The 17,261-nt window shown below is 51.5% G+C and overlaps 1 protein-coding gene across 8 annotated transcripts in view; it reads left to right on the top strand.

Moving 5' to 3' along the window:
• Window positions 1–17,261, top strand: part of dab1a (DAB adaptor protein 1a) — a 128,645-nt gene that overhangs the window by 88,190 nt on the left and 23,194 nt on the right. For 7 of the 8 annotated variants that reach the window (XM_035415329.1, XM_035415326.1, XM_035415323.1 and 4 more), the window contains exons 5-7: window positions 13,704–13,835; window positions 15,506–15,625; window positions 16,695–16,733. In XM_035415329.1, the coding sequence (XP_035271220.1) occupies window positions 13,704–13,835; window positions 15,506–15,625; window positions 16,695–16,733 (291 nt within the window). The remainder of the gene's footprint in view (window positions 1–13,703; window positions 13,836–15,505; window positions 15,626–16,694; window positions 16,734–17,261) is intronic. The other variant, XM_035415328.1, reaches the window with a different exon arrangement.

The following is a 17,261-nucleotide window of genomic DNA, read 5'->3' as shown; positions in this document are numbered from 1 at the left end:
GGTTCGCTCAGCAGGACGAGGAATTCAAGCCACGGCAGAGCTTTGGCTCAGCATGAATGCTGCATGCCGCATACTCTCCCCCTCCGAAAACCTGAGCTGCCAAATGCCTCTCTGTACTTACTCTGCAAACATTTGAAAGGCATTCTGTTCCTCTACAGTATACCCCCCCCCCACCTTGATGCGCGATCGCTTCCTTTTCATCCTTTCTCCACATAAACAATTCAGCCGATGCTAGCAGCTACAGGTCCGTAGTCCTTTTTGCACATCCAGCCCTATTCTCGTCAAGAGTTAAATTACACACACCCCTTCACCGCGGGCCCGGGCCAGACGCGGCGGGACTCCGTGTTCCGCGACCCCGCTTTTGTTTTTCCGCGCGTGCCACGCGACGCCGCTGAAGCCGTCAGTCACGCCTCCGGTGCGAATTAAAGCGGGGGGCTCTCGCGAAAGCGCTGCGAGGGTCCCCTGCAGGCTTTCGGCTGGAAGTGACGCCCAGATCCCAGACGGAGGGCCGAGCCTCTGCCGCCGCGCTGATGCTAACGCTTTAGCGGCCGATGCGGAGAGCGCGCGATTCGTTTCCGTTAAGCCGGACGCGCCGGTCGCTAATGCGATCATGCAAATGCGCTCCCCCCGTATTAAAAAAAACGAGCACGCTCATCAGAACTGCCATAAAAGGCCCGTCTGCGAATCGGGTTTTAAGAGCCGCGTTAAATCAACTGCTCTCGGTGACCCGCGGGCTTCGCGGTAATCTGCGCACGCGGCCGCGTTTGCTCTTTGGCGTTTGGAGCCTCCGAAGCCTCCATGTTGTAGCTGCCTGCCTGTGCGTTTGCTGTGGTTGGCTGTTCAGCTCACTGGATGCAGCCCTGTCCGCCTGCTATACGTGATGTCAGAGATGTAGTGATTACATTGAGCTCCTTCCCGAACCCCTCAAAGATTCTGTACATATTAAAGTATGCTTTTGTACTCAAAACAAAGGACAAGGCTAAGCCCAGGTCATTGAAGGGAATAGGGGGAAATTTGGACCTGGATCTCAGAGTATGCTTCACCTGTGCTATCAGGATCCAGCCCCTGTCACATGGGTGCAGTTTTAACATACTAAGATTATCTGTCCATCCATCCATTATCTATACCTGCTTATCCTGGTCAGGGTCGCGGAGGGTGCTGGAGCCTATCCCAGCATGCATTGGGGCGAGAGGCAGGATTACACCCTGGACAGGCCGCCAATCCATCGCAGGGCGCACACACCATTCACTCACACACTCATACCTATCGGGCAATTTAGAGTCTCCAGTTAGCCTACCTGCATGTCTGGACTGTGGGAAGAAACCAGAGTACCCGGAGGAAATCCACTGCACCACCGAGCCACCATACTAAGATTATGTTCAGCAATACACTTTTGTGTGAGTGATGACCACCTGTAATTGGGAATTAAAGGATGAGAGAATCTTACAAAGACCAAATGAAAAAATGAGACTATGCTTAAATAATAAGCCTCTTTGTTTCTTTCTTTATCTAAATAGAGGTTAAAGTGGGAGATCACCGCATCTCTGTGACAGAATATAGTGTGCGTGTAATGCAGAGCGTGGTGTTGAGGATTACACAGGCACAGTACATGATTTATGCTGCTCCAGTGTATCACTGCAGCTTGGGCAGGGCTGTGGGCCCACAGAGTGACCGCAACTGTTTGGCAGACTCTTAATAAGAGCAGATCTCTGGTCTGATAGCTGCAAGGCCTTCCGTGACCTTTTGTTGTAGCTGTAATTCTGAACCTCACTTGCTGAGACAGAGGTTTTAATCAGTGCAATGTCTGTGGCAACAGATAGCAAGGAGCAGTGCCGTGGTGGAACCAGCACTGAACAGCACACTCTCACTGAACAGCAGATTCCTCACTGAACAGCACACTCTCACTGAACAGCACACCTTCACTGAACAGCACACCCTCACTGAACAGCACACCCTCACTGAACAGCACACCCTCACTGAACAGCACACCTTCACTGAACAGCACGCCCTCACTGAACAGCACACACTCACTGAACAGTACACCCTCACCAAACAGCATACCCTCACTGAACAGCACACCTTCACTGAACAGCACACCTCTCACTGAACAGCACACCCTCACTGAACAGCACACACTCACTGAACAGTACACCCTCACCAAACAGCATACCCTCACTGAACAGCACACCTTCACTGAACAGCACACCTTCACTGAACAGTACACCTTCACTGAACAGCACACACTCACTGAACACCACACCCTCACTGAACACCACACCCTCACCAAACCTTTACCAGGACCTCACTGCTGTGCACTCATTGGTCTCGGAGGAGGTAAGCCACATATTTGCGGTATAATTGTGAGCTTTTCGGACTTGCGAGCAGAGGGGCGGGTGTCACAGGCGTCCTAGGTGGATCACGGGCCGGTGACGTCGCCGCGGCTCAGCTCCCAAAACCCCCCCCCCCCCTCCCCGAGGCGCATATCTGACAGACGATCCGTGGCTGATGTGCTGGCTCTAAGTCATTTCTATTATTCGGCTGTGACTGCCCGTGAGGTGGTAAGCTCAGGATTTACCTCTCTTATAAAAAAAACGGGCTGCACCAGAGCAGGCTGGAGAGTGTGAGCTCTGGAGCTGATGAAAAAGCCTCTCGGTAAATCAGGGGAATGGAGCATTAGGCAGGACCAGGGCTGTGGCCGCTTCCCACATAAGGTCCGCATTATGGTCTTATTAGATTTGGGATCCTATGTCCAGTAGTACAGCTCTCTCTCTCTCCCCCCCCCTCCACCCCACCCTCTCTATACCCCCTTTAAAAATCTCTTTTTCTCACTCCCTCACTCTCTCACTCCCCTTAATCTCACTCTCTCTGTCTCTCTCTCTGTCGCTCTCTCTCTCCCTCCCTCTCTCTGTCGCTCTCTCTCTCTTTCTCTTTCTCTCCCTCCCTCACTTTCTCTCTCTGTCTCTCTCCCTCTCTCTCTCCCTCCCTTTCTCTCTCTCCCTCTCTCCCGCTCTCTCACTCTCTCCCTCCCTCCATCTCTCTCTGCTGAAGACACACTCTGCCGAAGGTGCAAACAAAGAAAGGAGCACCGAGCTGATCCAAGCGGCCGATCTCCCTCTCTCGCCCGGAAACAGTAGTAGAGGAGTAAAGGAGCGTGTCACTATCATGTGGGGGCTTGTAATTGGCGCGTCAGCAGACTGCCGCGGCGGTGCGGCGGAGCGCCTGAGGGTCCAGGTGTCCCTCCGGAGGCGCGGCGCTCCGTCAGGGCGCTCGGATCTGACGGAGCGCCCGTCGGCGCCGCGCCGAGCCGAGCCTCCCTTTGTGATGAGTCATCGCCGTCCGTCAGGGAGGAACGGCGGATGGGAGCCGCTTTGCTGGGGGAGCCGCGCGCTGTCAGGTTCCCTCTGGCACCCGGAGGCTCTCCTCTCTGACGTGACTGCCTGCGCCGTGGGAAACGGAGCGGGTTGACCAGCAGGGGGCAGAGTGGAGCTGGACAAGGGGGAAAAAAAGCCACCTGAAACCCAAGAGGGAGGGAGCTGCTGCAGAGAGCGGAGCAGACGAATGCTTGTCTGCGCCGTGGAATCTGTGTGCCCTGATCTGAGCGTGGCTAACAGGTTATCTCCTGCGTGCTAATTCATTTACCGCGCTCGTTTTTATTCAAAATGTATTCGCTAAGAGATTAAGCGACGCTCATTTAGATATAAACGCGTGCCTCTTTTGCTCCCTGTCTCACGCCATCCTAATGACTGTTGCTAAATGCACAGACAGACGCTCTCATTCTCACTGGCCCAGATCGTGCCGGTAGCTCGTTCCCCCCTGCAAAGACTGAAAGGCGAGCTCGCGTAGCGTTCAGCCTTTAGCCCGAGTCAGGTAGGCGTTAGCGGCTTCGCGCTTAAGTTGCGTCGCAGCCTGGGCGAGCCGTGCGGCCGACGGTCTCGTTTCCTGCGAGGGCGTCGGTCGGCGGCCTGGCAGGTGGACATTCGGAGGAACGGGCGTCCCCCCGCTTCCTCGCTTTCTCCTGGCTCGGGGAGCGCTGGCGGAGGGACAGAGGGGCCATTGAGCTGTTGGGACACCGAGCAGGAAGGGCTGAAAACAACATTAATCTGGCCCCCCCTCCTGTCTGCGGGCTTTGGACTGCTCTCCTCATTAACGCTGCGATAGGCGATTGATCTGCACCCAGCTCAGCCAGCCGCCCCGAACGGGCCTGTTTTTGGCTTTCTTAAAAAGCGCTATGCGCCGCCCGCCTTCAGTTCACTCGAAGGTTCGGTCTTTCATTTGACTGCGTGTCTAGTGGTTGTCATGGAGAATCTGCGCTATGGTCCTGAAATGGAGAAAAGAAAGAAAGAAAATGTTTAAAAGCCGTGATACAGATTTTTTGCTTTCTGGAAAAATCCATTTTAAAACTGAAGAAAGACTGCAGAACTACTATAATGATTCTTTCAAAAATACACATTGAAAACAGCAAATATTAAATTAAATATTAATGAAAGAAAAGATGCAACATTGAAATTAGAACCAAAACTTTCAGTAGCTTTAAAAGGTTTGTACTAGAATTTTTTAATTTGGCCTTTCAAATTAAATCAACTAAAAGCATCCCTGAGCATTTATCCTGTCTAGGAGTTTCACGTCAGAGCCTTTGTTGTGTCTGTAATTAGAGAACTTGTATTGCATGCTAAGAGCTTGCCATTGAAATCAGTAATTCCCCCTCCGAACCGCCTCATATGCTGTCAAAGCCACTGTCCCCCCCCCACCTCATCCCGGTCTCCTCCCTGTTCTGACCTCCTTGTTCATTGATGTTTCTGCGATTCTCGGAGCCCGCTGCCAGCGAATGCAAGTGACCTCATAATTTCATTACCAAGGCAACCGTATCGCAAAAACGCACTGATGTGACTTAGCTAATCTCATTCCGTCTTTGTTTTCTGGAGAGCCGCCAAAATAAGTCTTTTCTTTATTGAGTCTGCCGTGGAGGGGAAGGGGAGCGGGACGGGACGGGACGGGACGGGGACGGGGACGGGGACGGGGACGGGGACGGAGTGTTCCGGAGCCAGGAGCGATCTGGATCGCGCGCGGCGCGGAACGTCGCGGCAGCGTCGGCGGCAGCCGTCGCACCGCCGGTCTGAGCGAGCGGTCCGGACGACGGGGGGGGACGAGAAGGACGGATCTGAGCACGTCCGTATGCTGCGGATTCCGCGCCGTCCCGGAGGAGGCCGCGAGCGGGCGCTTTTTTTGCTAACGTCCCCCTTGTTACTCGGCGACACAGCCCGGGCCAGTTTGGCTGCGGGGCCGGCCCCGCGGGCTCCGACTCGGGCCCCGACTTCTAATGATAACAATGACGTGTGATTGAGTCGAGCAGTTTTCTTTTCTAATTGCGCGCCTCTTTCTTTCTCCGAAAAAGGCCCAGCAGCAGCCCGCCGCTCAGTCGCGCGATGACGCAGTGGTTCTCCTCCTAATCAGAGGCCTCGGTCCCGACACTCATCATCGCCACGGTAGCGCCTAATTACTCAATAACTCCTGCGGCGGCAGCGGCGGGGCTGAGAGGAGTAATGGCGGCAGCTCCCGGGTCAATCAATGGGAATAATCACCCGCGTTATTAAAAATAGAACAGAACCCGGCGACGTGCGTGTGGGGGCGCTTTGATGTTTTCTTCCTCCCACCGCGGCACGTGACGTGCCCACCTCACTTTTATCCCCCCCCCCCTCCGCATTTTGGCCCACGAAAAACATTTTGTTCGGCACACCGGTGTGACAGGGATATTGCACCACGATTGTTTTGTGTGCGTTCGCTGAGCCGATAATCTGCCGGAGCCCGGATCCTCTGTCGTTTAAGAGCATTATTTGCGGTGTAAATGGCTGATTTCCCCCCTGCGTGGAGTGTGCCGTACCGGCGCACGGAGAAATAAACAGCCTGTGGGCCTCGTCGGGTTCAGGAGCTGCAGGAGGCTGCGTCCTGGTGATTATCACCCTCGCGGTATTAAGTCAATAGAGTCACTGGCCGGGACTGGCCAGTATGTTCAGAGGTATTTTAAAGGTCAAACCTACAGTGAAACGCACCCCGTGGGAGTAGTGTGTGTGTGTGTGTGTGTGCATGTGTGTGTGTGTGTGTGACTGTGACTGTGTGTGTGTGTGATAGGGGTGCACCGATCACAAATTTTTGTGGCTAATTCCGGTTGCCGATTCTGGCGGTTCTGAAATGCTCCATAGAAGTCATGGTAAAGCTAGTGGCACAGAGAAAAAAAAAAACATCCAAAAAACCAAAAATTGACAATGAAGCAGTTAAGTAAAATACTGTCAGAACCGACAGGACTGATGAAAAATATTACGAATATATGACCCAGGTTGAAAAAAAACAGACATTTAATATCTGCTTCACACACTCTGTATTATTGTTTCCGGGCGGCTGACATTTTGGGAAAGATATAGCAGCAGCATTCCAATGCAGCTTGCGAATGGACCCTGCTCACCCTTCTTACATCATAAAACCAGAATACAAAATGCTGCTGGTCACCGATTGCGTGTTATGGAGTGAAAAACCCGCCTGGTTCTGATCCACAGGCGATCGATCAGTGCACCCCTAGCGTATGCATTTGCATTTGCGTGTGTGTGTATGTGTGTTTGTGCATGTGTGTGTGCATCTGCATGTGCATATGTGTGTTTGTGTGTGTGTGTGCATTTGTGTGTGCTTTCACGTGTGTGTGGGTGTGTGCGTTTTTGTGTGCATTTGTGTGTGTGTGTGTGTGTGTGTGTGCATTTGTGGGAGGATGGATTCGGGCAGTGTGAGTAACTCCCAAAATGAAGGAACAGGGAGGAGAATAGCAGGGTGGTGATTGTGTGCGTGTGTGAGAGCGTGGAGTGAATTAAGCATGCACTGCATGTTCAGCTCATCCTCCCCTCCCTCAAGCTCCACCCCTCCGCCCCTCCACCCCTCCACCCCTCCGCCCCTCCTCCAGCCTGCCGGTCGCTGGAACGAGGCTGCGCTCTCAGACACTGTGGCTGCTGGCCTGCCTGCTCGCTCTGTGTCCTGGGCCCCTTCAGCACTGGGATCTCTCCGCACCCCACGAGAGCCGCTCCGTGGCGTATTCGCACAGAAGAAATGTCCATCGCACTCTCGCTTCGCGATGAAACAACGATGAACCCCGAGGCTGCAGAGGAACCCCGGAAAAGAGCCCCTCCGTTATCTCCCTCATGCTCACCTCATTCCGTCTGCATCACTGAAGAAAGCACATCACGCACTGGCCGACTTTTCCCGCCTATTTGTGTACGCGTTCATTTTCTGCAAACGTTGAGTGCATTTTTTTTTTCTCCGAGCTAGAGTGAGAGACAGAGGAAAGAAGAGAAGGGGGGGGGGGGGTGGGCGGGTCTAGACGTAGGATAGAGGGAGAGGGAGATGCTCCGTGAGGCAATAAATCATCCTAAAACCTATTAATGAGATAGCGCTGCCTCTGGAATATGAAGGTTAAGAGGTGGAGGTCACCGAAACCATTAGCGGCGGGAAGGAGCTGTCCTCTGGACCGGAGCCGCATCAGATATGTATCCACGGCTCCCCTGCTGGAGCTGCCGCAGCCAGCCGTCTCATCTGCACCGCACGTCTGAGCCTCCTGATGTCTCTCGCCCCCGCGCTTTTCCGTTTTTAACCCCGCGCATTTCCGCGTTGAACCCTAACCCCTTTCTATTTTAAACCTGCGCGCGCCGCGGCCCTCTTCCCCAGAGGGGTGAGTTGGCGCAATCTCTGCGTGCTATGCTGTCCTCTCTGGTGGTCAGCAGGAGTGGGTTTCTCGGGAGAAGCGATGCTTGAGGGTGACTGGTCAGGCTCACCCGCTCTCATCGGCTGTCCTGCCGATGCAATCCCTTGCCTCTGCAAGGCGCCTCTGTGCTTGCATAGGCTCGTGAAAACAGAAATAGAGCTGGAGGGAGAAATAGGAAAGAAAAGGGAGGAGGGAGAGTGCTATTGAAAGAAAGGTAGAGGAGAGAAGAGAGATGGGAGATCTGCACGTGGACAGGGGCTCCCATATGTCGCGAGCACGAGCTCACAGAAACCGAGAAGAAGGAGGAGAAAGAGGGAGAGGGAGAGAGAGAGATCGAGGAGGAGGAGGAGGACGAGAGCGAGGACGTCATCTGCGGGTGCGGACTGCTGGAGGGCATTGATGCGTCCGTGTCTTTGATTCCGGCTCACAGCTGGAGATTTACGGTGCTGCCACCGGGGGAGGGAAGGAGGAGGGGGGAGCGGAGTGGAGTGGGGAGGGAAGGGGGTGGGGGGGGGGGGCGCTGTGCAGAGAACAGATGCTGGCTCCTCTCCACACCGAAGACATCAATTCTCACTGAGGTGCCACGCCAGAAATTGAACTGGCCTTGATTTACGGCCACGCCCAGGCCCAGGCAGATACTCGCCATGCTCAGAGCTCCACCCCCCCCCCCAACCCCCCCACTCCCTCCCCCCCACACCCTGTTCTCAGACCCTCCGCTGGCCCTCCTAGCATATCACACCAGGACCCAATCCCATCTCCTCACTGCTTATTCGCTGCCACTATGGGAGATGAATCCCATATTTCACAGAGGGACGGGCGCTGTGTTCTTCATCTGTGAGTGATTAAGAGAGGGGCCCCCACTGCGGCCCTGGGTGGAATGATGCAGTGCGTCTGCAGACGGGGGGGGGGGACGGGACGGGGGGGGGGGGGAAGGTTCTCGGGGCTAGCCGCGGCCGCGTAGAACGCGACCGTCTGCGGCGAGGACTAACGTCGCCGCGGTCCTCGGCTGCGTAATTGGATTCCGACTGTCAAAACAAAAGGGGTCTAACGCGCGGTAACGCGCGGAGATCGGGGCGAGCCGCTCAGCCCGGCGGAAGAAAAGCTGTCAGGGCGGTGAGACCGGGAAAGCCGGCGTTTGCGGAATTACCTCCGCCGGGCCGAGCGGCGTGCCTCTGACACAAAGGCGCTTATCTCCGTCTGCGGTTCGGGTTTCGCTGAAGTGCCCCTTCTCCATACGAGACGGTGTTGGGCATTGAATGCGGAGAACACCCCCTTCATCCCTGCGCCACCGTACCTGAGATGGCGCCGGAGTGCTCTATTCCGGTGGCATCCGTTTACCTCCCTGAGAAAGAAAGCCAAATGAGCGGTCTGAATGGCTGAATGACTTGCAGATGCTGTTAAATTGGGCAACCGTTTCTCGGTATTTTGTGAGTTCGTGATTTCGATTGTGCGGGTGCGGCTGTGCATATTTTTTTTTTTTTGGGAAAGACGTTTGCATCCTGCTACCATTCACTGCCGTTCTCAGATTCCAGCCAGAAGCTAATATACAGTATAGCGTGAAACAAATCAAAACAAATCATTTTCCCCTACTAAGGTCTTGTTTATCCTTCGTAACCCGACCGTTCTTTCTATATGTACCGTAAGTGGATGCTTAAGGTTCAAAGGTTATTGTTTAGTCTCATCCAGTTTCATCGTTTTTATAACGGAAGTGGGATGAAAGGAGAACAGAAGCTCTTGAGCACTCGTTTAATGCTTAACACGGTTTTAATTATTAATTGAACTGACTTTTTATTGACCGCTTTTGCGTAGGTTTAATATTGAGGAGAATGAGCCTTATAAACGATCCCTGAAATATCAAACAAATGCACAAAGTCAACCTCCAAACCCTTCCATGGAAATGGAATATCCTGGAATATATAAATATGTTGACATTTTAAAATATATACTTTGCACCAGGGTGTTTTTAAATACATTGCTGTATCTGAAAATGGGACTCATTTGTATATTTACCCATTGTGAAGCGCTGCAATTATATTGATAATATCTTTATTTTAAGCCACTTTACTTTAAAATGCATTATTATTGTACGCTTGGCCTGTTATTGTCTTGCTGTGTCTTAATTATCATGTGTTGTACTGATGGCAATCTGCTATTAAACTAAGCATATTATAATTATCAAAATATTTTATTTCAATGTTGCATATTTTCAGCATATTCCATTTCCGTTGTAGAACGGAACTCTTCGGCGTTCTTTCCCTGGTGGAACATGGTGGTGATGCAGGCTGTACCTTCCCCACATTCCACAGTGGTGTTCTGAGCTTAGAGAGGCAGGCCGATCGCTCGGACACCTGCTGGTACTGCACAGGGGGCCTTTCACACACACACACACACACACACACACACACACACCGGTGATCCAAGGAGCTCCCTGTGAGGTCAATTACACTTTTAAGGGCACGTTTACTCAGGGCTTTGCGTCTGTGTTCACGGCCATGAGGAAAGCTGCTGGACTCAGCTCTTTCTCCACCGCGCCACGCATGGCGTCCTGCTCCGTGGGTCAGCCCGTCTGATGTCTGTTTGTTTGCGCGTTTCCCCTGACCTGTTCACACGGCTGCTTGAAGCTTTCCTGGCTAACCTTGCGGTCCGTCAACCTTGAGCCGGGCACAGTTTGTCCTTATCTGTTTCCTTAACGTAGGCCCTAATCCTGGGAGGCTTACTCTCCGCCATTTTACATATCATCACTTCGTACTTGCAGGATGCTTACTGTTGGCATTGGGGTTTAGAGCCTCACTCCAGGGCTCCATTCCAGTGTCCTGTTTGGGATTTCAGATCTGTAGCACTTCTGTGAAAGCCTAGCTCATCAGCCAGCCCCTCCACACCGTTGCTAGTCGTACTTCCCGTTAACATCCATGTTTGTGCGAAAACAGCAGCGGGGTTCCGGCTAGCACGTTGCCCTTATCTGCGTTCTGCATTAGGCAATCTGTGCTAACACATATGTCTGTGCCAGACGCATCTCTGGGGGAGGCGGCCATCTTGCTTGCCTAAATAATTATGTCTGAACCGGCGAGGAGTTGTTTCCGTGAAGGGTCGAGAAACACGGCTCGTGTTCCGTCTGAGAGTCTGTTGGCCTTCGGAAACGAGGTCTGGAGCTCTACAAGAAGAGGGAGACCTGCGTGATACGAATGAGGCACCAGTGGGGGGCGGGGGGGGAGCTGTTCTCCCCCGAACAGATAAAAGATAGGCGGGACGGATATCCTGCCCACCAGCCTGGGAGTGTGTGCCAAGTCTCAGGGTGACCTTGTCCCATTCCCACAACAAGTGACCCAATTGGCAGTCCCCTTTTTTTAATGAGAACCGGATTTCGTCGAGACTCCTCTTGCTCCCGCTGTTTCTCGCCGGCTCTGAGCGGCATGGCAAGCTTTTTTCCCGTCTCTCTCTCACCCCCTCTCTCTCTCCCGCTCTCTCTCTCTCTCTCTCTCTCTCTCTCTCTCTCTCTCTCTCTCTCTCTCTCTCTCTCTCCCTCTCTCTCCCTCACTCTCTCTCCCTCTCTCTCCCTCTCTCTTTGCCGAGTGTGAAATAATCCACTCGCTCTTGAGTTCATAAGGAACCGCCGCACCGTGAATAATAACCGCGGCCCCCGCGCTGCCAGAGGGGGCCTGCCGAGGTGAACTGTTTTGGCAGAGCCAGAGGAGCGACCTCGGATCAGACATTATTAAAAACCCGCCGGCCCGTCCGTCCGCGGGCCGCGTTTCACGGCCCCTGCTTCTCAGCGCGCCGTTTCGGGGCGAATGTTTGGCGGCTCCGATATGTGATTTAATATAATATAATACGCAGTCAGTGCGACGGAGAGGCGCGGCGCTTGGTAGGAAAGCTTTGTTTGCTCCAGTTTCCAGGTCTCTCCCTCTCTTAGCCGCTACCATGCTGTGTAAATCAGTCCAATAATAGCCTGTTCCAGCGCAATATTGCAGGACTTGTTGCTCCCCGAACGCTCGCACCAAAATAGAGGAAAGGGGTGAAGCAAATGACGGCTATATTTGGACGTTTTTTTTTTTTTTCCGCTCGCTGTCAGATGCAGAATAATCCACCCCCCACTACCCCCCCCACCCCCCCCCCCCCCCCGCTGCCTCAAACAATAGCCAGCTTTGAGGCATAAGGGTAATTCTCTGAATGCGCGCTGGATTTCCTGCTCACTTTAAGAATCATCGCCCAATATAGTGCGTTTAGTGCCTGGATTATCGCTGCTCTGGCTGCGATATCGCCTACAACACTTGGCGCAGACACACGTATTTCTCCCATAGGTTTTGAAAAAAAAAAATGTATTCTACCTGCGCCTGCTAGCCGAAGCCCGGCAGCCCGGCCCGGGCGGGGGGATTCCGCCGCGTCGCCGTGCTCCCCGCGCACCCCTGACATTTACAGCCTCGCCGCGGCCGCTCGGGGTGATCTTTGAAAGACGCGCGTTTCCAAACCGCGCACAATCGAAAAATAAACGGCTCTGTGTGAACGCCGGGGGACCCCGGGGGCGAGCGTGGGTGGGGGAGGAGTGGGGGGGGGGGGACCCCTGAGGCACTGCCTTCAAAGGAACGGCGGCCATGTTAAAGAGTCCGCCTGCTGCGGTCCTCCCGTACCCCGAGGTCAGCAGTGAAATATAATTGCTTGACAGGGGGCTTGCGGCGGGTCATCCGCGCCCTGCCTCCTGTAACGGCTGTGCGCTGCGCTCGTGCTGCACGCACAGAGAGGATGCTGGGACTCCTGACTGCACATCGTTATGATGGGAAGATGGCTGCGCGCTACGATAACAGCAGCGGCTTCACCCAGGAAGCTCCAGGCAAACTGTACACCTGCCAGAAGAGTACCTTCGTATGGATGCACGAGTAATTAATCCCACAATGCTTTTCTTTGCCAGTAATTAAGCCCCCAGAACAACTGGTTCATTTTTTTTATTCCATTTTTATTACTTTAGAATATCATCCAGCTCTCAGAATTGCTTCAAGATCAAGAGGTCAAGGGGTGAAGGGTATTTTGGGTCCCATAAAAAGGGTAATGTTATGTTTTACAAAAAAGTGCAGCTGGTGGAGTGTCTTTGCTTTGAAAAAATAAACAAAAAACTGTTTTTCCCTCATTTTAGCTTTTTAAACGCAGAATGGCTGGAGGGTGGATACTGGAGGTGGACAGGTGGAAAGCGCGGCATTCTGGGATGTAAAGAATGAGCTCATTAGCGTGTGCCCAGATGAGAGAGGTTGTGTGCTGGGGGCGGGTGGTGTCAGAATAGTTCCTCTCTAAACATCTGCTCGGGCCTTCTGTGTCACTGAGCACAAGCAGAAGCTGCAACCTGCAGAGAGTTCAGCACAGTTCACTAGTCCCACGTTCCCCAGCCCACAACAACGCATGCATTCTGGGAAATGTTGTTCTCACTGCCTTAGGTGAGGCAGACAACATTACAGCATGCTGATAACCTCCCTGACAGGAGATATATTTTGGTTAAGTGTCTTGTGTATCTCAGAGCAATCAAAGAGGAGCCAGATGACACTGAAGTAACGCCCTGCCAATCATCTCTCTAAACAGTGTTGTGCAGCTACGGTGGGACGTGATTGATTATAATTGCGGAAGATTATAATACTGTTCTGGGTTGTAAAATTAAGTGCGGAATGTTGAGTAAAAAGTAATTGTTGATAATTACCTAAGAAGGCTGAGGGATTGCTGTAAAATGTTGTTCCAGCCCCTAAAGCGGGTTCCATCATTTCCTGACGGGTTCTTCAAGGGCTCCCTGTGCCGACACGCTCTGAGTGACACGACTGCAGGGAGAAAACACACACACACACACACACACACACACACACTCACACACACGCGCGGCTGTTTGTCCTGACGGTGGCGTTCGGGACAACGGGAGACCGAAATGAGAAACTGAGACTTTTCGCTGTGTCCGGACAGAAGCTCACTCCGTGGTGCCTCTTCCCTCTCGCAGGTCCTGCAGCACCACCATGCCGTCCACGAGATCTCCTACATCGCGAAGGACATCACTGACCACCGCGCCTTTGGCTACGTCTGTGGCAAGGAGGGCAACCATAGATTTGTGGCCATCAAGACGGCTCAGTCTGTGAGTATCAGCACTGCATCAACTTCATGTTCACCCAACAAAAGGTTCTGTATAAACCCCTCAATGCACACACCTCTCTACACACACCAAGGATACAATGTCCTCTGTATACACTACCAGCACAGTGTCTTCTCTATAGCTTAACTATTCTACAACCGCACTGCATAATGTTCTGTACACTCACACTGCATAATGTTCTGTACACTCACACTGCATAATGTTCCCTGTACACTCACACTGCATAATGTTCTGTACACTCACACTGCATAATGTTCTCTACACTCACACTGCATAATGTTCTGTACACTCACACTGCATAATGTTCTCTACACTCACACTGCATAATGTTCTCTACACTCACACTGCATAATGTTCTCTACACTCACACTGCATAATGTTCTCTACACTCACACTGCATAATGTTCTCTACACTCACACTGCATAATGTTCTGTACACTCACACTGCATAATGTTCTCTACACTCACACTGCGTAATGTTCTCTACACTCACGCTGCATAATGTTCTCTACACTCACGCTGCATAATGTTCTCTGCACTCACACTGCATTATGTTCTCTACACTCACACTGCATAGTATTCTTTGTACACTCACACTGCATTATGTTCTCTACACTCACACTGCATAGTATTCTTTGTACATATCCCTTGTACATATCCCTCACCATTCTGTGCCATCTCCATGTATGCTCCTGTGTGTTGTTATTTCTGTGTACCTCTAACGGAATATTCGATCTACATCCTCCCAGCATAAGTTCCACGGAACACTAGTCTCTCTTTTACCCGTCATTCACTCCCCGCACATGTGTACCCCCTCTGCCGAATCCCGAAACGGCACCCTCTCCGCTACCCGGCACGGCGTACCCGCCGCTCAGCCTCACCGCGGTCCCGCTCGTACCGTTATTCCGGAGCTCTCCGTGCCTCCTGCGCTCCTGTGTCTGACGCTATGCCGGGCCCCGCTCCGCCACGGCGAGAGGCTCTTTATCGATTTCCCATACGGAATCGATGAGCGTCCATCCCGGAGTTTAACAAGCCATCCATTTCACAGTCAGCTGAACCGGGAGTGACCCGGGCCCCCGGTGACACAGACGGATGGAGAACGGGTTCTCCGGATCATTTGCAGCGCCCGGACTTCGGGGCTATTTGTCATTTCTCTTTTGATGGGGGGATATTATTGGGAATCATAAGAAACCCCTACCCTATGCTTTTTCATCATTATCGTTCCCCCGCGGATTGAAAAGGTGATCGATGCGTTAGCGTTTTAATGAACGGCGAGAATAGTATTTAAACAAATAATGTTATTAATAGATTGTTTTGCTCGGCAAGAAATGGGCTTTAAGGTGTTTTTTTTTTCTTCTTTTTTCTTCACCGAGTGCTGCACTACTGCCCGAGTATGAATCCACAAAATGTGTCACTTCTGTCTCGGCAAGGTCATTGTGGAGTCGGTACACAGAGTCTATCTGAAGAACTCACAGCAGGAGACGGGCCGGTTGATCTGGCATGTTAGGAAGTGCCGGGCGGAGGGGGGGTGCCATCTGGATTAGTTTACCTTTGGGGTTGTTTTCAATTTGACTCAGCATTAGAGGGGGGGTGGTGGTGGGGGGGGTGTGTGGGAGATGGGGGTCAGTAGTGACTCCTCTGTCCTTCTGCAGGCTGAGCCGGTGATACTTGACCTGCGCGATCTCTTCCAACTCATCTACGAGATTAAACAGCGCGAGGAGATGGAGAAAAAGGCACAAAAGGACAAGCAGTGTGAGCAGGCTGTTTATCAGGTAATCACGTCCACACATAACGGTAAACAGGCTGGTTATAGGAGAACCACACCCGCACGTGCCTGAAGAGGCTTTTTTTATCAGATAACCACATCCATGCACCACTGAGAGCAAGTGAACAGACTGCTTGCCCGGTAACCGCACCTACACAGCGCAGGGCCTTTGCGTATTTGCCAAACCCAGACCCAGATGTTCATCAGTGTAATATTTATTAAATACTGTATCACTTCCCAACATCATAAACATATGTTGTTGTGATTTTTACGTACACCCAGGACACTGGTTGTATTCATGCAGTGTCATCACCCTGTAGGATATGTTATGCAGTATGTCATATTCTATTGTATGTACATTGATACATTATGTTTCATATGTCATTAGGTTTAAGAGCTTTGATTTGCTATTGGAAATGAAATTAAATCACATAGAAAGAAAAGCTTTTACTAAGCTTTTACATTAGTGTTTCACTTAAGGTTTTTTGTGAGAAACATGGCAAGAGCTAACGGAATTGGTATAAGGTAGGAAATTGAGGAAATCCTAAAGGCAGGACTGGAAAAGTACCAGACGTGTCGAAGTAAATGAAGACTACGAGCGAACGCACGAAGGACAGAAACGGGAAAGAAGCCGGGAGGTTCGTGTGAGGTGCCGTGTAAAGACAAAAGCAGCCAGGGCACCGAGCGACACAATTTAGCGTGTCATTAAAGAGATCAAGGGTTCAGGGGGACCTCCTCCAGCTCTCTCCTCTCCTCGCTGCCACAGTCGGAGTGTGGCCACTGGCTGAAAGATCAAAACTGTGCGATAATATTCAGGCAGCTTGTACAATTAAATGACAAAAATCTGTCAAATACCGGCTTTGGCAGTTTAAATGGGCGTTGGAGGAGAAGGGAAGAGAACGGCTTTTTTTTTGATGAATGAAAATTTCATAATCAGATGTCGAGAAATGTATTGTGCTCCTGTCGGATCTGTTGATTTGCCTGGCTCTGAGTCTTTCTACCACCCCGCCCCCCTCTCTTTCTCTTCCCTTCTCTCTTGATTCAATCTCTGCTCACTCTTTTAATTGCTTGCAAAGACAATTTTGGAGGAAGACGTAGAGGATCCAGTTTACCAGGTAACCTCCTCTGCACAAATTGCCGCTTGCTATGTATTTTTTCTTTCCTGTTCCTGGAGCGCTCTATTTGCTGTACTGCACTGTAGAGGTATCCCTTGTTAGTGATCTCATAAGGAAATGAATAACTCCACTCCACTTTTCTTTCTCTCTGGAATTAATAAAGTCATATTATTTCACCATTTCTGTACCTTTAATGCATAGTGGACCATTGCAGTAATTGGTTGTTTAACCATAGTGGACCATTGCAGTTAATTGGTTCTGTTTTTATTACCAGTGTAGTGTTGTACTCCTTTATATGTTACTTTATCTGTTATTATTATTATTATTATTATTATATTTTTGAATGCCGACCAGATCTCTGTTGTCCCACCCCTTAATTTTAACCGAATGCAGTACTCTGTAGCACTCACTGAATACAGACAGCTTTAACCCTTAACTCTAATGTGCCGGGCTGAGAGGCCACACGGTGAATAACATTAACTCTGTCTGGTGTTATCTGCAGATGAGAGTAACAGCTCCATGTAGTCG

The sequence above is a fragment of the Anguilla anguilla genome, chromosome 4 (genome assembly GCF_013347855.1).
Source record: "Anguilla anguilla isolate fAngAng1 chromosome 4, fAngAng1.pri, whole genome shotgun sequence".
NCBI classification, from domain to species: Eukaryota; Metazoa; Chordata; class Actinopteri; order Anguilliformes; family Anguillidae; genus Anguilla; species Anguilla anguilla.
This window is presented reverse-complemented; position numbering and strand designations above follow the sequence as displayed.